This window comes from Bos indicus x Bos taurus, chromosome 19, assembly GCF_003369695.1.
Source record: "Bos indicus x Bos taurus breed Angus x Brahman F1 hybrid chromosome 19, Bos_hybrid_MaternalHap_v2.0, whole genome shotgun sequence".
Lineage (NCBI taxonomy): Eukaryota > Metazoa > Chordata > Mammalia > Artiodactyla > Bovidae > Bos > Bos indicus x Bos taurus.
The window spans coordinates 63311806-63332800 of record NC_040094.1 but is presented as its reverse complement, the minus strand read 5'-3'; the positions used below and the strand labels follow the sequence as shown (position 1 = coordinate 63332800).

The following is a 20995-nucleotide window of genomic DNA, read 5'->3' as shown; positions in this document are numbered from 1 at the left end:
CTGTTAAAGAGAAAAGGCCCTCACCCGATTATTCGAAACCACAGAGGGGACCCCGTGACCGAAGAGAGCCAGTCCTCGAATGTAGAGAAGCCACAGCAGTCTATATGAGTCAGGAAGAGAGCAACCTGTTGGGAGCGCTATCAGGATAAACTCCTCTTCAATCCCGAAACCTTGTTTAGAAGGAAGAGAGGGCAGGAGCTCGCTGAGAGGAAGCGCCTAGCACAGCAGCCCGCCCAGGCAGTGGTCAGGACTCTGCCTGTGTCCTGGTCTCGAGCTGGGTCTGCCTCTGTGTCCCACTCTGTGAAGACGGGTGATGACAGTGCTGGCCGCACAGGAGTGACTGACACAGGAGCGGAGGTGCTTAGCACAGTACACGAGCGTGAGCGCACACTCAGAGGCCGCTGTGTAGAACTAGGTGGCTATGAAGAATGGACTCTCTGATGATTTTTTTTGGTTATTAGAGTTCAAAGTATTATGAAAGGCAAAATAGCTTTTTTTTTTTTTTTCCTACTCCAGCAAGACTGTTTCTCGGTAAAATAAATCCTGACACATTTCATATTTTCGGGATCACAGATGTTCTTTCCCCTGATGAGTAAATACTGTGGAATGTTGTAGTGGGAACGGCTTCCAGGCGTGTTTGGCTCAGCAGTTGCTCACCATTCACAGCTTTCCCGTGTGGAGTCTCATGCACGGGTGCGCGGGGCGCTAGCTGTGGCCGCGCCTCCCTGCGCGCCCGGCAGGCTGGGTGCACGAGGCGGGCTGTGTCCGAGGCCCGAGTCGCAGCGCGCGCTCTCGTTGCAGGTGATCGCCGAGCTGCAGGGCACCGTCTCCTCGCTGCGGGAGGACAGCAGCCGGCAGCAGCTCGCGGCCGAGCGGCGGCTCCAGGAGGTCGTGCGCAAGTTTGAAGACGAGAAGCAGCAGCTGATCAGAGAGAACGAGCGAGCTGTCAAGGTAAGGCGCTTTCACGTGGCTGCCGGCAGGCGAGGCAGCCGCAGGCACCCTTGTCCAGCGCGCCCCCTGGCCTCGCGTGCGCTGGGCTCTGATGCAGCCGGCCCTGCGAGGCCACGTGCCCGCAGGGACAGGCCACCTCAAGCCCAGCACGCCCACAGCCGATACATGCTTGAGAGCCACCCCATGCCCACCCCAGGCTCCTTGGAGCTGCCTCTGGCCAGAGCGAGCGCGTTGGCACTGCTGGCAGGTAAACGCACGGGCAGCTCCCGTTTACCTGCCCCTGCGCGCCACGTCCCCCAGCACTGCCCGGGTCTGATGCGCGGACACCCGCTCTATGGCGGCCCACCTCCGACGGCCGGGTGATCCCCTGGGCCGGTCCTGACTTCACCGCAGAGAACATGGATGAAAGCGTCTGTGTCATTTGGGGTTTAATGTGAGGGTGAGAGTCTGGAGCCTTTATAAGTAACATTTAAAGAGAAAGTGTGTGTTAAAGAATTCCCGGCAAAAGGCTGTTTCTCGGTCATTTGATTTTGTTACAACGGTGCTGAGCGCAGGTAGGGTGTACATCAGAGCGTTTGGGCTTTGTCTCGCCTCTTCTGCCCAGTGTCTCCGTCTCTCTTCTGGCCTGTTGTCGGCCATCCCTGTGATTTGGGGGAAAGTCAGTGTCCGCGTCGCTTGCTTTTTCATATATACCCTTTACGCTGGGCAGCGCGAATAGAAGCAAAAACCTTAAGATGTGGACAAAACCTTCCAGGCCAGCACACCCTGCCTCCTGACCAGGGGTGAGGACCTGTTTGCTCCTTCATGAGATTTTCCCTATATTTTTCCACCTGTGAGCATTTCTTTCCCCCCTACATGTGATGAGACACAAAAAAGTGTTTCTTTTTTCATATTCTGATAATTTTTTTAATCTTTGAATTTCCATTCATAAATGCAGGAAAAAGTCCGCATTGGTCTGTAGAACTCTTTTGCTTTGTATGAACTGTTGACTACTTTCTTTCAACTCTTTTTCTATATAAAGATTTCATTTTAAGTGAATTTCTTTTCCACTTGAAATCCAAATACTGCGTTGTAGGTAATTGCCAAATTTTAAATAAATAATTGGATCCCAACATATGCAAAATGGAAAACATCAATTTACTCCATAACAACATAATTTCTAGTATTCTTTCTTAAAGATTAAAAAAATCTTGAAAGAAATATAATTCATATTTGCCTAGTTTTGTTTATTTTTGCAGTGGTAACCTGTTTACCTGTTACAACGGAAAAACCTGATCCTAATTTCCAGCCAACCGTCAGATCATAAAAGCTGAAGCTGAAGTTAAATGATGAGAGACATACATTGACACAATACACTGGGCTTCCCCGATGACTCGGCGGGCAGAGAGTCTGCCTGCGGTGCAGGAGACACAGTGGATGCGGGTTCGGTCCCTGGGTTGGGAAGATTCCCTGGAGAAGGAAATGGCAACTCGCTCCAGTATTCTTGCCTGGAAAACCCTATGGACAGAGGAGCCTGGCAGGCTGCAGTCCAAAGGGTCTCAAAGAGACAGATAAGACTAAGTACACAGGCATGGCATCCATATACATACATATATGTATATATATGTAACATATAATGACCAAAGCTTAGATGCCTGAAAATAATTAAAATTACAATGTAGATAAGGTGTGTTTGAGTTTTGATTCATTCATTTATACTCTGGTGAAGTGCATGACTTTTTCTTTACTGACCTATAGCAGTGTTAATGTGTTAACACTTGTTGCCTTGCTTTTTTTTTTAGGCTATGTCACAAAAATAAGAATGAGAGCTAGTATTTCTTCAACAAGTACTGTGTACCAGGCTTTCTGCCAAACCTTTCCTTTCATCCCATGTTCCGTTGTCTCATTTAAGTCTTATAAGTAGTCTTGTCGAGGAAGGCATTTCCATCGTCCCATCTTACAGATGGAAGAGTCAAGGCTCTGGGGTGATGTGACCAGCGAGGACAGGTTCAGTGTCTTCTGAGGCAAGAGCCTCAGCGACTTCACGGTGCACAGAAGCCCCGTGCCCACACTGCCTGTGACAGCGAGTCATGCCCGGTGCATCGGTGAGCGCGGGAGCCCTCGCTCTCGTTTCCTGGCTGCCTGAAGGCGGGTAGTACCTTTGCAGCAGTTGTTCCTCTCGGCATTCTAGTCATGCTTGTTTTGTAGACGCAGATTCGCGAACGGAGTTAGGTACTCGAGAGAGACACAGTCACCAAGTCCATGTGTCTGCGTATACACTCAAGGAAGCCGACGAGGACCTGCGGTTTGTAGTGCTACACACCAGCGTAGTTAAATGTCGGTTGTCAGCAGTGCTGTAAGAACAGTGTGTGCGCTGCCTGTGAAGTGTGCCTCTGCCCACCTTCCGGGTTGGAGGATGGGGTGGGCGGTAGACCCAGCAGCAGACCAAGCAGGCCACCGGAGGGTTCCCGTGGGTACGCGGGCCTTTCGTCACAGTGAGGCTTTAGGGGAAGACGGAGGTGTTGAGTAGGCTGAAAAACCCACTTACAGGGCCGCCAATCTGGAGAATAGTGCAGAGTACCCCTCACTATTCAGTCACCCCGGAGGCATGCTGTTTCCAGGATCCACCCTGCGTGGCAGGTAAAGACGCGCCCAGAGCTTTAGCCGGAAGGACGCCCCTTCCCGCGCTCACATGCCTATCATGGAGCTCCCGTTCCGGGAAAGGCCCCCACAGCACCAGCGTTCCCATCTCCTTTCGGTGCTGTTCTTTCCACTCTAGCACATCAGCTGAAAACTGAGCAATGTAGAAAACGACGCTGCAGAAGGATACTGAAGGATCTGAAAGATGTTCACAAGACAGTTTTCAATGAAAATGCAATTTACAAAACATTAAGTGCATAAGAGGTCGTCTTTGCCCCCCCCCCCCCCCCCCGCCAAAAGTATATATAAAGAGAAGAAAGGCTGGAATTATGTGTCAGCATTTTGCTGGTGGATACTGTTAGTGGTGGAATTTGTGGTAATTTTCCTCTCTTAGCTCTATACTTTAGTTCTTTTTTAAATTAATTGATTTATTTTAATTGGAGAATAATTACTTTACAATATTGTGATGGTTTTTGCCATACTCAACATGAATTGGCCACAGGTATACAAGTGTCCCCCCCCCCCCCCGATACTTTAGTTCTAACAACACTTTGACAACATGACACAGTAAAAATTGTTTGCTAGAAAAGAAAAGGCCTTAGCCTGAAGGAGTTCAGAGATGGACGTCAGGGAGTCCTGCAGCTGAGACCCACGGCGGGCATGAGCCTCGCTGTCTAGGAGACAAGGAGGGGAGCATGCTATGAAGGGGAACTCCTGGGGCATAGAGACTTCTAGAAACACGGTCATGCAAGCAGATCCTTTACGCTGAAGTACACCCCGTCTCCAGAGCAGAAGTCCTCATCACTGTTCACTGCTTCAGTTCATCCTCACCTTCAGAGGCAAGCTTCTGAAGAGATCTGTTGCTGCTATGTAACAAGTCACCCCAGAACCTGGGGGTTTACAGCGACAGCTGTTTTGCGCACCAGTCTTCGCGTCAGGAACGTGCGCGGGGGCGGGCGGGCGGCTCTGCTCAGCAAGCGGCGTGGGGTGCGCCCTGGTCAGCGTACTTCTCCCAGAAGCTGGGCTGGGCTGCAGTGCCCAGGACCGTGCATGGCCTCTTTTGTTTTGTTTTAAGAAAATCTACTCTATTGTTTTTATAAAAATGGATAATGGCATATGCTCATGAATAATTCCAAGTGCAGTGGGGAAAGGGAAAAATACCTGAAGTCACGGCAGAGTTCATCACCCAGAAGCAGCCAACCACCTTAGCAGTCAGGTGAGGTCATCACAGATGCCTGACTACTGCAGGGAGAAAGGAGATCCAGATGGACTGGTGAGCTGGGTTCACCCGCTAGATTCTGTATTTGTGTTAGGCTTAGAAAAATCTCAAGTTGATTTTACTTAAATTCGGCAGATGGGTGAATCTAGAGTGAAACAGGAAGAACTGTTAAACTGGGGCAGAATTTGAGTTTTGGCTGAAGACTGAGTTCTAGAATAACACACGTGCTCCCTTGACCCTCGTCACTCCTCCTGCTTGGGGTGCACACGGTCTGGGCTTGCGACACGCACAGTTTGTCTCTAGCCATAACCTTACTTCATACCCACACTGTCTCTAAAGGACGTGGTACTTCCCACCAGGCCGTTTATAGTCAGCCTTCCACACTCCCACCCCCAAACTCCTAACTTTCATGTGGTTCCAAATGGGCAGGATTTCATGGGCAAGTGGTTCCTTCAAGACTCACGGTGCTGCCTTCCCCGGGTTTTTCCATGTTTAAGAATGTCTTCTGGGACATCCCTGGTGATCCAGCGGTTAGGAATCCACCTTCCAACGCAGGGTGTGAGGGTTCTATCCCTAGTTGGGGAACTAAGATCCCACGTGCCTTACAGCAAAAAAAAAAAGGCAACATGAAAACAACAGAAGCAATATTGTAACAAATTCAGTAAAGACTAAAAGTGACCCATATCAAAAAAAAAAATCTTAAAATAAGTTTTTAAAAAGTCTGCTGATTAACCCTTATGTTTGAATAACCTGTGAGATGGACATAGTATCCTTATCTTCATTTTCACCTGAAAACTTGGATGTTGCTCACGTGGCACATAAAGCTGCCGTGGAGAAAACTAGGCAAGGTTGAGCTTTCCCAGGTCCGCAGTTTGCTGTTTCTAGGGGATTCCTGAAGAAGTCTGTCTTTATCGTTAAGCTTAATAGAGTAACACGGATAAATTATGCTTTTAACCAGGATCCCCCTAAATGCTAAGCATTCCGTATCAACTGTCTCTGAAGTGCAGCGAACCTCCCCTCCATATAACACTTGCTGGTAGAGTCTCTGCATTTTCTGGAGCCTAGGGAAGGGGCGGAAGAGCTGGAGCAGAGGGCGCTCACAGGCTGGTCAGGCTGACTGCTCTTTGAGTTCACACTGCCTTAAAGGGTGTGCGGGCAGCGGCATGTCACCCTGGGGATTGAGTTGTCCCAATTTGGTGTCCATATGCTGTAGTTTTTCCAGTAGTCATGTACAGACATGAGAGTTAGACCTTAAGGAAGGCCGAGCACTGAAGAATTGATGCTTTCAAACTCTGGTGCTGGACTAGACACTTGAGAGTCCCTTGGACAGCAAGGAGATCAAACCAGTCAATCCTAAAGGAAATCAGTCCTGAACATGCATTGGAAAAACTTAAGCTGATGCTTAAGCTGAATCTCCTATACTTTGGCCAACTGATGTGAGGAGCCAGCTCATTGGAAAAAACCCTGATGCTGGGAAAGATTGAGGGCAGGAGGGGGAGGAGGCAACAGGCAGCAGAGGATGAGACGGTTAGATGGCATCATCAACTTAGTGGACATGGGTTTGTGCAAACTCCGGGAGATGGTAAAGGACAGGGAGTGTGCCGCAGTCCGTGGGGTTGCAAAGAGTCAGACACAATTTAGCAACTGAACAGCAATGGTTTCAATCTCTGATGTAGTAAATATTATAGATACAACCCACATACACAAAACCTCTTTGGGGTTCTTAATTTCTTAAAAGTGTAAAGGGGACCAGAGACCAAATCCTTTGAGAGTCGCTTGTGTAGACGTTGCCCTTCTCTCGACCTTGTTGACTGCCTGCTCTCTACCTTCGTGCTCACCGTGGTGATACGGTCTCCGTGTAGAGTCCTTTCCCTTAAGGTTTCAGTGTCATCTTCTGTGACGTGTCTGAGTGAGAAGCCATGCCAGGTTTGTTCCTTCCTCTACTGAAGTTTCCACTGCACCCTGATGCTGTCCCCACGTCCTCATCTGAAACCTTGCTGTGGGACATGTTTTGCACCCCGGGATCTGCACGTCTAGGGAGGTGACGTGGAGCTCGTCGTTATCTGTGGGTAGGGGCAACATGCGGCACCCAGACCCACGTGCGGCGTGACGCATACGAACCCCCTGAGCGGACGGACAGAAACTCCCTCGCACCTTCCAGAACAGTCGGTGGTCTTGAGAGGACTTGGGGATTGCAAAGAGGAGGTCGTGTCTGGATTCTGCTTCCTTCTGCTGCCGAGCAGACCCTAAGTTTCTTGAGCACAAGCGCTTACTGCCAGGTTTGTTTCAGTGGAAGTTCTGGAAATAGACTGAATAAATGAATGATGAAAAGTGAAAGTCGCTCAGTCGAGTCCGACTCTTTGTGACCCCGTGGACTGTACAGTGCATGGAGCTCTCCAGGCCGGAGTACTGGCGTGGGTAGCCGTTCTCTTCTCCAGGGCATCTTCCCAACCCAGGGGTGAACCCGAGTCTCCTGCATCGCAGGCGGATTCTTCAGCAGCTGATGTTACCTCTTAAATCAAGGCTCTGGAAGGAAGCACATGCCTTCACTCTGGAGTCGCGCTGCTGGCGGCAGCGAGCTCGGGAGTGCTTTGTGCTGCAGTAGCAGAAGCTCGAACACGGCTCCGATTTGGGCTGGCAGGTTTGTGTTTTGCCTCCCAGGCAGATTCTAATCAAACCCCCTCGCCGTGTTTACACAGCATCTCTGTTCCCCAAACCCCAGGCTGCCCACCAGAGCCGGCCATCTGAGCGTCCGTCAGCACTGCCCCTGAACTCACACCGGTTGGCGGGGGATGTAGGCAGAGGCAGTTCTGCAGGAGGACCGGGAGCTCTCCTCCAGCATCGGGCACCCCCAGGCCGAGTCCTGTCTGTGAAGCTGGTGGATTGAAAGTGCCTCGCTGTGAAGCCAGATGTCCGAGCAGAGATTTCACATCGCAGAGAGGTGTTGTAAAATTTTCGCTTGTAGGTACAGAAAAGAGATTTTAGAGCTGGGATGCTCTTCTGCCTTGGCCACTGCCTGGAGTTTACGAGGAAAGATCGCTGCCAGGGGGCCGTCGAGCAATCTGGTCTGTGTTACCAGCAGGGCTGGAGGGAGGGGAAAGAGCATTTCATAAGGTTGGGCAATTGTTGCTGTGCTGAAAGCTCACAGGAATCCACTTCCCAGAGAATAAAATTACAGACCTCATTGCGGGATTTCAGGGACATTGAGAAACAGGGAGCAATCCCGGAGCCTGGCATCAGACAGCCCTGCTTGGAACCTGCTCACCAGCTAATTCCTATCTCCCCTGTGCTCATCCTAAGGGCGTGGAGGGCACGCTGTCTCGGTGCCCTCTGGAGCTGGAGTAATAATGCCAAGAAGAGAAATGGACCTTCCATCTCACCCAAGGTGATCGGCCTGCCCACGCGGAGAGGGAGACAGCCGTCCAGTCCTAACCGCGTCAACGGGAGCGCCGTTTCCCCAGGAAGGGTGCTCTGGGCGGCGGGCATGGGACGCGGCGATGGCTGAGCAGAGGGGGCGAGCGGTCTCCCCGCGAGTATGCCAGCCCCGCCTCTCCTCCAGCTCTGTTCTCTGGAAGATCTCTGCTCTACTTGAAGACAAGTCGAAGGTCATTTGTTCAGTGGAAAAAACCTTCAAGCACTGTGAAGAGCATTGTTAGCCCCTGGGCCCAGGCCTGTGTGTTATAACAGGGAGCCGAGCAGAGTCGGGTGAGTGAGTGTGAGAGCGCCTGCGGAGGGTGGACACGGGCAGGAGCAGGGGTCCTGCGCCAGCGCCTGTGCCTCGTGGAAGAGCCTGCAACCACCGCACGGTCCAAACTGGGGACGGCTCTGCTCCCTCAGATGCTGGAATACAGGTGCATCCCTCAGCTTTTTTCCTTTCATATATGAAAAAATTAACAAATAACTGTTTGGAAATATTTTCATCCTTAATAATTCTGAACTAATCCGAAGCTGTTTCAAAGTCAGTATGATGACCTGAAATATGTGATTTCATCATTACCTAAGCAGCCACAGCTAAAGTGACTGAATGATTGCCGTGTCTTATAACATAGCCTTCCAGCTCCAGGCCCCATGGTTGCAAGGACCGTCCACCTCCCCAAGACGGGGCTAGAAGGCCAGACAGTGGACGGACGGCTCTCCACCATCCCTGATTCGCTTTCGAGCTGCCGGGCACCCTCCTGCTCTGCTTTCTCTGAGGCACCGAGTCAGCTCTCCCACGCGTCCCCCAGGCCCCTTTACTAATCCCAGCGTGATGTAGCCGTTGAGGCCTGAACCAGTGGTGTTTTCCCACCTCTAGCGCCCCCCCAACGCCACGCAGCATTGACCATATTGACCCACAACTTTCCCTCTAGAGCAGGGCTTGGAGAACCTTCCCCGAAAAGGGCTGGAGAGTGGATATTCTGGGGTCATACAGTCTCCGTCACAGTGACCCAGCTCCTGGTGCCGTGCTGTGCAAGCCTCAGACAGTTTGTTAACAAATGGGTGAGGCTGTATTCCAATAAAACTTTATTTAGGAGAACAGGCTTGAGTGAGGACATAGCCCACTGGCCGCAGTCTGCCCGCCGGGATCGGGGAGCTCACACCACTCCTGGTTGGCGGGTCTCCTCTGCTGGGCTCGCACCCCCTGCGTGGGCGGCCTCCGGTCCGGGCTGGGCTTTGCGGACCGTCTCCCAGCACAGTGCGCTCATCTCCCCTGTGACTCTCTGGCTGTCACTTCTGTCGAGATGCTCGCAGGAAGCCTCGCCTGACTGGTCAGTCCCCATGGCTCCCATCTTCTGCCGGAGATGCGCTGCCGCAACCTGCTCAGTAACTGCAGCCTCAAGTGAGCATCTCCAAGCCGGCTCCTCCTTCCCGCCCAGCGGGGTCACCCCCCAGCCGTGCTGTTTCCTGTTGGACACTTCAGGTTCGTCTTTGTCCTCTTGCCTTCATCCCCATTTATCTCAAGCGTGTCACTGGAGTCCTCGAAGGCATTCCTTACTCCTCCGTTAGGACCCTACTCAGAGCCCTTCTCAGCTCGCTATGGTGTAACACAGCCTCCCTCAGCTGCTGTCCCTGCCAGAAGGCTCTCAGCTCCGCCCAGCAGGAGGAGCTCTGCCAGAGCAGCCCTGGATCACTGGTTTCCCTGCCTCACAAGGAGAGCTTTGGGATCACCAGGAGGCGGCTCGCCCGCCAGAGGAGCAGAAGAGCAAAGCTATGGACGCAGGCTCACAGACGAAAAGTAACATCCAGTAAACGTGTAAGGACCGGCTGACTCTCATCCCTGATTTAAACTGTAAATCAGAACTGCGAAGGGCCTGGCTGCCGCCTGATGGGCGTGAATGCTGACCCTGAAAAAGTACCCAGTGATGCATGGTCACTGGAAGTTCAAATCGGCGCCGCCTCTGGAAGTCGGTGTGACGGAAGCTGCTGCTACGTCAGACGCACACGATTGGAACCTTTGGTGCCGCTCATAGGGGTGTATCCCACGGATAAACTTGCAAAGCTCTGCAGTATCTTTGTAGCCTTATTTGAGCAAAAAGATGGAGAAATAAGTGGTGCTGCATGAGAGCAGCGGGATGCTTTGGTGTTGCTGTTCAGCGGCCAAGTGTCCTGCGCTCCATGAGCTCGTGGACTGCAGCACGCCAGGCTCCCCCGTCCTCCCCTGTCTCCCAGAGCGTGCATTGAGTCGGTGATGCTGTCCAGCCATCTCACCCACTGCCGCCCCCTTCTCCTTTTGCCTCCAGTCTTTCCCAGCATCAGGGTCTTTTCCAGTGAGTCAGCTCTTCACATCAGGTGGCCAAAGTGCTGGAGCTTCAGCTTCAGCATCAGTCCTTCCAGTGACTATTCAGGGTTGATTTCCTTTAGGATGGACTGGTTTGATCTTGCAGTCCAAGGGACTCTCGGGTGTCTTCTCCAGCACCACAGTTTGAAAGCATCGATCAAAGAATGAAGTAGATCTGCCTTTGAAAGTGAGGCAAGATTGCCAGCATGCAGTCAGGGGAAAGATGCCACACACTATGTACATTTACCATTGCCTGAATGGGCCTCCAAAATGCGGGAAGGCGGCAGGTGGCCTCCAGCACAGGCCGCCTGGACGAGGGGCGTAACTCATACACGCTTGGGGCTGTTTCCCCTGACCCTACATTCACCTGTGCAGGTTGGGATACAGATGTCCAGTGAAAAATGGAAATGGGTTGCACGTTTATCTGTATATGGTATTGGTGTGTGTGTGTACTTAAAAAAAAAAAAAAAGAATGCATATGTTGGGTTGCCCAGAAAGCTCGTTTGGAATTTTCTGTAAGATGCTATGTAAAAACGGGAACAAACTTTTTGGCCAATGTAATATGTATGTATCTCCATATATTCAACAGTTATACATTCTTAGGAAAAAAAGTGAAGCTGTGAATAACAAGCAGTCGTACCAGCATAACTGATTCTCCTGAATGTGCCTGTAAATCATGGAAAAATTTTAAGACAGGCCTTGGTCATTTTGCTTTACGTTTATATAATGTTATTTTTAGGGAATTTGTTGCATTAAAGAAATAGAACATGTAGAGAGTTAACTTTACACAGAATTTCTAGGGAACTAAATCAATTCAGTAAATTAACAAGGATAAGCCTAGTTTTTATAATTAATTTTCCAAAAGCAGATAATGAGGAAAAAAATTCATGTGATGTCGTCATGCCATCAAAAAAGACCAAAATGTCATTTCCAGGGCTGTCAGCAGGAGTCGTTTGCTGTCATAGCAGCTGAGACTAGAGATTTGGAGCGAGCGAGATCGGGGTGGTTAGTGGGTTGCAGGAATGCTTTAATGTTGGAAGCACAGAGGAAAGAGGAATTAAAAACAAAGACACAGCCCCCGTTTTTTTCAAGAGAAGCAAAACCCTTTTGCTTTTATGTTTCTGTCACTTGCTCCAGGATCCTTCATGAAGCCCTCTAACCACCTAAATAAATATTCATATGGCTGCTCAACATCTCATTAATAAACCAAGATTTGGTGGTAACATATTTCAGAGTAACATGTGATTTGCATCTCACCCTTGTTTAACTTTAAATCTCAAGCAATTAATAAATTAGACTCGAGAGGTTTTTAAGAAGTAACATCTTACACACACCACAAATTGCATTATTTTTATGTGTAAATAATGATGAAAGGAGAGATTGTTCCTTTGATGTCTATAAACTACACTGTGAAATATGCAGAGAACATTCTTGAGTTCAGTTGCAGCCAAAACAAATAGACTAGTTCATAAAACAAAGCAGCAGCACTCGTAGGAGCAAGCGTTACTTTTTCTTTTCCTCCCAGTTCTTTTTCCATCATATATCCTTGCCATTCCTCAGGGCAGATTCGTTCCAAGTTCAAAAGTGATGCTGGCCTGTGTTTCCTCACCCCGAGAGCTGGGTCCTTCTCAAGCTCTTCCCAGTAAACTTGTCTTCCCATTGAGCTCAGACCAGACCTCAGCTGGACAGCCAGTTCCCTTCAGGGAATCACTGTTGTCAACAATATTCCATTATTGCTCAAAAAGCCAATTATTTCAAATGTTAGCAAACACTCATGTTCCTCAGAGAGATATATTTACTCACTTCTCTATTTTCCAAGCTGGCTTATCTAGCTCCCTTTGTTTTTAAATAGTATCTGCAGATCCTTGTTTACAGAGTCTGCATCTGACCTGATTTTTTCTTTGAGAGTCAATAAAACAGCACCTTGTAAGTACTCATCTCCCAGGGGAAGGCTGTAGAAGTGGTTGGGCTCCTGTTGGAACAAGGAACAAGTTCTGACTGACATCACGACGAACATCACGAGGTGGCTCACATTCCACATCAGGCGTGTCTTCCTCCTCGAACACAGCGTGTGACTAAGATTACGCACGAGGCAGGCATGTACACATGTGAGAGTTGGTCCATAAAGGTGGCTGAGCGCCGAAGGATTGATGCCTTTCAACTGTGGTGCTGGGGAAGACTCTTGAGAGTCCCTGGAACTGCAAGGAGATCCAACCAGTCTATCCTAAAGGAAATCAACCCTGAATATTCATTGGAAGGACTGATGTTGAAGCTGAAGCTCCAATACTTGGGCCAACTGATGCCAAGAGCTGACTCACTGGAAAAGACCCTGATTGAGGGCAGGAGGAGAAGGGGGTGACAAAGGATGAGATGGTTGGATGGCATCACCAACTCAATGGACATGAGTTTGAGCAAGCTCCTGGGAGATAGTGGAGGACAGAAGAGCCTGGCGTCGCAGTCCACGGGGTCATAGAGGGTCAGACATGACCAAGTGACTGAACCACAAGACACACTGGATTGGAGACCCCAGAGGTGTACACTTGACCTCCAGTCCCTCCGGGCGGGACAGCGGGTCTCCTCCACGGATCGGCTTTGCTGCAGCCCCAACATGGCCTCATGACACGTCGACCATTTACCTCCTCAGCCCAAAGCCTTTTCACTAACACTGATCTTGAGCTCCAATCCTAAGCTACCTTTTCTCTGTCTGAGTTTTTATTCTAATTTCTTTTCATCTGATGGTGGTTTTCTACTTGAGTTCACCATCTTCCTGTTCAAATCCATTGTTCATTTATTCTTAAAGCTTAATGAGCCCAGTATTTAAATACAGTGGATTCTTGTGAAACCGCCTCCTTTTATACCAGCTACAGCCCAGTCCATAACATCTCATTGACCAACAGTATCTTCAAGTGGAAAAGACTTGGAGATAACCGGCCCCTACCCGCATTCTCCTGCCCTCATCCCCACCCCGCTCCACAAATGAGTCCTGAGCCCATGGAGGGGGCGGTGTGGTCCTTTCCACGCAGCTCTTGGCAGCATCAGGCCTTGAGCCCAGGCTTCCACCTCTTCAGCCTTTCCCTCGTGCTCACTGTATCCAAACACACATGGAAATAAAGGAAAATGCATTTTCCTTTAAAATCTACATGAGCTGCCGGAACAGATGAAGCGTCTCCTCACGTCGTGCCTGGTTCCCGTGACTGCCCTTGGCCGGGGGCTCAGCGAAGCCAGCGCTTGTTTGGATGTTTAAGGAACATGTCCCTCGGTGGCTGGCTCTGTCACTTGCTATGATTTTTAAACTATCACCAAGTGTCCTTGGAATCAGAATATTCAAGGTCAATTTAGAATAGAGGTGAGGGTTCCAGAAGCAACTTTCTGGACCCCTCGCTAATTTTAAGGGCGTTCCAAAGGAAGGAAACTGGTGAATAACCACGCCTCACCGTCTTGCAGGCCTGGGCTCTGTAGACACTTAGGCCAAGACTGATTTGTGAGAGTCTGTTTTCCAAGAGGAGACTGGTTGTTTTGAAGATCCATTGGGTTCGATGGCTTTATTCCTGTGGTCAGTGAACAAAGGAAAGCCGTCGACACAGCAGCCTGCTGTGTTTTTGGAAGACACTGACTGGAAATGGCCGGCTCTGGGTCCCTTTGAGCAATTTTCCAACCTTTGCTGAACTGGGATGCGTCACCCGAAGTCCCACCTTCCTGTTGCATCTGCTTCATTTTTCTGAGGCTCAAAGACTCCTCCCTGACACACTCGCGTGTGCTGCCTTTCAGAGGCTGGCGGGCCTTCCTGACAGGGACTCTGGAGCCGGGACCGCGTGGGTCCAAACCCTGCCTCCACCATCTGGAAGCTGCGGGGCCTCAGACAAGTCACCTCAGCTCTCTGGCCCACTTTCCTCATGTCAAGAAACAGTTTACAGTAAAATGTGCAGGAATGGCAGTGAGAAGTAAACGGCTTACCGCTTGAGCGGTGTGGAGCATAGTGCTTCTACTTAGTAAGCCCTACGTATACATCGTTGGTGCAGAAGGAAGAGGCCCCACTCCAGGGCTCTTGCCTGGAGACCTTCATGGACAGAGAAGCCTGACGGGCTACGGTCCATGAGGTTGCAGAGTCAGACTCGACTGAAGTGACTTAGCATGCACATGTACATCATTAGAGAAGGAAATAGCAACCCGTTCCAGTCACCTTGCCTGGAAAATTCCATGGACACAGGAACCTGGTGGGCTGCAGTCCCTGGGGGCTTGTCTCTGCCCTGACTCTGGGCAAGCGCTAACCCCCAGGCTGGCCCCTCCTGTCCCCACCCCACCCCCGGATCCCCCTTCACTTCTCGGGTCCTCGGAGACCTGGGAGCCTGGGAATGCACCCCAGCTCTCACAGGCTCATGGGGTTCCGCATCCCCAGCGGTCCAGGTAGGCCTGGCCACGGCCTCCCAGTGGCGCCGCGCGCCCAGGTGGGCGGCCCGCCCCTCCCATTCCTGCTCGCTCTGCATCTCCTCTCAGGTGCCTCTGTCCCCGGAAAGACTTCCATGATGGTGACCTCTCGAGACCGACCTGGGCTCCGTCCTCTAGGCCTGCCTGTGGGCTCTCTCTCCCCACAGCGTGGACGCGGGAGTGGGCGCGTGGGAGAAAGGACGCGGGAGCACGTGTGCGGGAGAGTGGGCGCGGGAGCGCGTGGGAGAGTGGACGCAGGGGTGCGCACAGGGTAGAGTGGACGCGGGAGTGCGCTCACGGGAGTGCTGACACAGGGCATGCTGACAGCTGGCGCCTCTGCTGCTGCTCTGGAGCAGCTCTGACCTGCTGCTCCACCCAGCCCCAGCAGGTCAGGGCCGCTCACCACAGTCGAGTCCAGCCTGGAGCCTAGCCTCGTGGTCACCCGGCGCTCATGTGCTGGCTCGCGGGTGGTCACTGCTAATAAAGCCAGGCCCAGCGTCGCCTCTGCGTGTGGGCTGTCCTCGTGTGGGCTGCATGAGCAGTAGAAGCAGAGCTCCTCTTAGAAGGACTTTCTTCTTTAAAATGTTGCGGGAGTGTAGTTCATTTCAGTGTTGCGTTGGTTTCGGGTGTACAGCAAAGTGACCCAGTTGTACAAATACATGTTTTTTTTCAGATTCTTCTCCCATATAAGCCACCCATATAAGAGTTTTGAGTAAAATTCCCTGCGCTGTCCAGTAGGCCCTGGTTGATCATCTCTTTTATATACAGTCGTGTGTATGTGTTCATCCCAGACTGCTGGTGTATCCCTCCCCACAGCCTATCCCCTTGGGTAAAGTTAAGTCTGTTTTCAAAATCTGTGAGTCTGTTTAGTTTTGTAAATAAGATCATTTATATCATTTTTTTAAAATTGCGGCAACACACACGCAGAGAAAGCAAGCCGTCCACCTTCGGAAGCATCTCTGAATCCCTGCACCCTCCACGACATGTCTGGGCGCCTCCTCAGACCCTCCTCTTTCTGTCTCCTCTGTGTCTCTCAGAGGCAAACCATTCTGAGCATTTCTCTGAACTTTTCAAGCAGAAATGCTTAACAAGATTTTGGTGCTAAAAAAACACTCACACTTACAGGCTTTACCCCAAGAAAAGAGCATGTTCTTGTCTCTCATCTTTCAGTGATCAGCCCTGGCCTGTCTGTGCTGCTGTTTGTCATTCTTCACTCGCTCAGTCATGTCCAACTCTTTGTGACCCCATGGACTGCGACACGCCAGGCTTCCCTGTCGTTCACTGTCCCCGAAGTTGGCTCAAATTCATCCACTGAGTCAGAAATGCCATCTATCCATCTCACCGTCTGTCATCTCCTTCTCCTGATCTCAACCTTTCCCAACATCAGAGTCTTTTTTTCAGTGAGTTGGCTCTGCGCATCAAGTGGCCAAGGTATTGGAGCTTCAGCATCAGTCCTTCCGATGAAGATTCAGGGTTGATTTCCTTTAGGATGGACTGGTTTTATCTCCTTGTAATCCATGGGACTCTCAAGAGTCTTCTACAACCCCACAGTTCGAAAGCATCCATTCTTCGGCGCTCAGCCTCCTTTATGGTCCAGCTCTCACGTCTGTACGCAACCACTGGAGACAGCTGTCACACCCGTGTGTGACCACGGGAGAAATCACAGCTCTGACTAGAAGCTCTGAAGAGCTGGATTTCCTTTCCTTTCTCCTTCAAATGTTTATCCAAGTTTTTGTTTCATCATGTTCAGGTTAGATTATTTCATTGCTTTTTTTAAATGTTTTATTAATAAGCATAAAGAAATACGTCCCCCTAAAAAGTTCAACTACATCCTCCCAAAATAAAATCAATAGCATTCAATATGAATACATATTTAACTACTAATTAAATAGACATTAAAATTAAGGGGCCCATGGAAAGAGGCTGTCTTCCTAACAGGATGAGTTGAAGGAGGCACTTTGCAAACATTCAATCACCGATTATATTCTCTAGAAAAATAGTAAATATTTGATTGAAATTAAACTAGTAAATGCAACCTCCAATTAAGATATAACAAAACATCACCTTTACACTTTAGGACGTTTGCTTAGTCAAGTCGGGAGAATTGAAAGGAGTCAAAGTTTATATCAATAGAGAAAAGTTGTCAGAAAAAATATTTATAGGCAAAATTATGTTCAATGCCTCCAAATGGTTATCAGGTCAGCCTGCCTACATGACCCTCGGTGGGCAAGACAGAGAAATCAGCTTCTCATTCTTATTTCTCTTATTTCTTCCTGGCCAAGAAATCTGGGGCCTTTGAAACACTTTCACCTTCAGCTGCCATGCCTTCACTAGGGCGCAAATTCTCTAACTGCTAGTTTTCCAAGAAATCGTGTGCAGGAAAATTAAAACTTGAAAGACAGTCTGGAAAAAGGGATTTGACCCAAAAAAATGTTTTCAAAGCCATGCTTTGTATTTATCGTATGGCGTCTATAAAGCATAGCTGCTATGCTGGGGGACATTGGGTAGGAATATGGACTTTCAAATACCTGCCTTTAGGTTAAGCCCTGGAGCCAAAAGCCAAAGAGGAAAAACCACTAATCAAAAGAATAGATAAAAATTATGTACAGTAACCATAATATGGCATTTCTGAAAGTCGTCAAATCAGTTTCAAAACCTTATTTTTGTTCTAGTTCCAGTGTCTCTTTGGAGTTTTCCCTCTCTCTTCTGGGACTGACCTGTTTTCCTCTCTGTGAGATCATTAGAGTTTAAAGACAGCCTGTGTGAGCTGTGAGCTCTGAGCTGGCCGGCTGGCCGCTTGCCTGAGGCACACGGCAGCCTTTCAAAGGCTGTTTCCGGGGGCAAGGCAAGTTTTAAAATTCATGGTAAAGACTTTTAAGTGTGATGTAGTCAGAAGTCCTAAAATATACATATTTATTTAGCTGAGCAAATTATATTTCCCAATGAGAGCACAGCCGTAAAGGTTAGCATTTTTCTAGGAATAAAATAAAATGGAACATGTAAATACAACTTTTATTACAGATGAGAATGTCTTCAGGCTTGAATTATTTGCACCACTGTTTAGAGACTGGCTTTGTAAGCATAAACCCGATTTTCAACTGAAAAGTTATGGCAACAATAGCTAATTTCTGGAACCCAGCCCTGTGCTGGCAGCACAGCGCGAGGTTGGGGTTTCCTGTGACTTTCCTGCCCCACCAGGCCCTTGGGATCACTTTGTCCCCGAATGCCTGCCACTTGCGGCCTCTGTTCCTCGTTTCCCCTCGTCTGGTGACCCCGTCTCTTGTCTCCACCACTGACCCCCAAGTTTTGAGTCAACCACACACACCACCACGGCAGTTGTAGCAGACATCTGCCCTGAACCGCAAACGGAAATGCGTGTCCCAGCAGCAGCTTTGTGATAAAGGTTAGGTCCTGGTCTCACAGCGGCACAGCGCTGAATTTCATACACTTAAGGGTCAGATAGGCCTTTCCAGGTCCAGTTCCTCCACCGGATACAAACACTGACATGAGCCTGAGCCGCCCCAGCCCCCTGCGTGGACCTCTCTAACCTCTGGGGAGCAGGGCCACACTGGTCCCTACTTCTCACCGAGCGTCCCATTCTGGTTCTTGGCTTCATACCCAGCGTCCAGTTCAGTATTTGGTAAACAGTAAGCACTCAGTAAATGTTTGCTGAGTGAAGAAATGAATTGGCGTCTACATCCACCAGCTAACAAAACTACTCTTAGAAAGGATCAACCTCCTCCTGCTTATTTTCATACTAGACATACTGGTGGTGGTGGGGATCCTGCTGGGATCACAGTGGGGACTGTGGTGGGGATCCTGGTGGGATCATAGTGGGGACTGTGATGGGGATCCTGGTGGGATCACAGTGGGGACTGTGGTGGGGATCCTGGTGGGATCACAGTGGGGACTGTGGTGGGGATCCTGGTGGGATCACAGTGGGGACTGTGATGGGGATCCTGGTGGGATCACAGTGGGGACTGTGGTGGGGATCCTGGTGGGATCATAGTGGGGACTGTGGGGGGGATCGTGGGGGGATCGTGGTGGTGACAATGGGAGAGGGGCTTCAGGCATGAAGCCTGGGATTCTGATAACCGTCTGCTCCACACTCCACTTAAATGTCTTCCACATTTGTATTCACTGGCTCTTCTTTCCTTTTCAGGAGCTTTAAATATATTGGGTTGGGCAAAAGGTTCATTCATAATTTTCCATAAGATATCACAGAAAAATCCAAATCTTTTGCTCAACCATATAAATTGTACACAGTGCTCTTGATTTTTTCTCTATATTTTTCCCTAACCCTAACCCTAAGGGGAACATAAGTCCCTTCAATTTCACCTCTGTCTGCTCTGCAGAAGAATCACAACTTTGATGCCAGTTTCCCCTCAAAGTCCAGGCTGAGTTGCAGATGGTCTCCTAGGATCTAGAACGCTGTGTGTCTTCTCCACAGTCTCACTGTGGCTGACTCTGCTTACACCGAGCTCCTCGGCTGACTCTTCCTTATTCCTGCACAGCCAGCTGAATTGACCCTCTCCTGTCTAGCACCATCACCTCAATCTGATTTGCGCTGATCACCCCCGTCCCGGACTCCCCCTGAGTCCCCTTGCTCCCTTTCACGCAGCTCTCCCATGTGCCCCTACAGCAGATACATCAGTTCAGTTCAGTCGCGCAGTCGTGTCCCAGCTCTTTGCGACCCCATGAGCCGCCGCACACCAGGCCTCCCTGTCCATCATCAACTCTTGGAGTTCACCCAAACTCATGTCCATTGAGTCAGTGATGCCATCCAGCCATCTCATCCTCTGTCATCCCCTTCTCCTCCTGCCCCGAATCCCTCCCAGCATCAGAGTCTTTTCCAATGAGTCAACTCTTCTCATGAGGTGGCCAAAGTACTGGAGTTTCAGCTTTAGCATCATTCCTTCCAAAGAAATCCCAGGGCTGATCTCCTTCAGAATGGACTGGATGGATCTCCTTGCAGTCCAAGGGACTCTCAAGAGTCTTCTCCAACACCACAGTTCAAAAGCATCAATTCTTTGGCACTCAGCTTTCTTCACAGTCCAACTCTCACATCCATACATGACCACTGGAAAAACCATAGCTTTGACTAGACGGATCCTTGTTGGCAAAGTAATATATGTGCTTTTGAATATGCTATCTAGGTTGGCCATAACTTGCCTTCCAAGGAGTAAGCGTCTTTTAATTTCATGGCTGCAATCACCATCTGCAGTGATTTTGGAGCCCCAAAAAATAAAGTCTGACACTGTTTCCACTATTTCCCCATCTATTTGCCATAAAGTGATGGGACCAGATGCCATGATCTTTGTTTTCTGAATGTTGAGTTTTAAGCCAACTTTTTCACTCTCCTCTTTCACTTTCATCAAGAGGCTTTTGAGTTCCTCTTCACTTTCTGCCATAAGGGTGGTGTCATCTGCATATCTGAGGTTATTGATATTTCTCCTGACAATCTTGATTCCAGCTTGTGCTTCTTCCAGCCCAGCGTTTTTCATGATGTACTCTGCATAGAAGTTAAATAAGCAGGGTGACAATATACAGCCTTGACACACTCCTTTTCCTATTTGGAACCAGTCTGTTGTTCCATGTCCAGTTCTAACTGTTGCTTCCTGACGTGCATATAGATTTCTCAAGAGGCAGGTCAGGTGGTCTGGTATTCCCATCTCTTTCAGAATTTTCCACAGTTTATTGTGATCCACACAGTCAAAGGTTTTGGCATAGTCAAGAAAGCAGAAATAGATGTTTTTCTGGAACTCTTTTGCTTTTTTGATGATCCAGCAGATGTTGGCGATTTGATCTCTGGTTCCTCTGCAGATACGTGGGCCGCGTGTCTAAACTGGCCCGAGAGTGTCAGCCCCACGCAGACGCCTCCAGTTGTTCCTCACTGCCCTGTGTGTATCCGCAGCGTCAACCAGAGTGACTATTTTTGTGACCTAAATACACCCTCTGTTTCCTTACACACGAATCTTTGCAGATATTGTTTCTTCCACCAGGTCAGATACAGGATTGCTTAG

General features: G+C 49.6%; 1 protein-coding gene across 10 annotated transcripts in view; it reads left to right on the top strand.

Moving 5' to 3' along the window:
• CEP112 (centrosomal protein 112) overlaps positions 1–20995 on the top strand; it is a 339838-nt gene that overhangs the window by 255587 nt on the left and 63256 nt on the right. For 9 of the 10 annotated variants that reach the window (XR_003506951.1, XM_027519223.1, XM_027519224.1 and 6 more), the window contains one exon: positions 802–951. Coding sequence is in view for 9 of the 10 variants with exons in the window: in XM_027519223.1 (XP_027375024.1) it covers positions 802–951 (150 nt within the window). In the remaining variant the exon portion in view is untranslated. Of the gene's footprint in view, positions 1–801; positions 952–2189; positions 2409–20995 lie in introns of those variants that run through there. The other variant, XM_027519227.1, reaches the window with a different exon arrangement.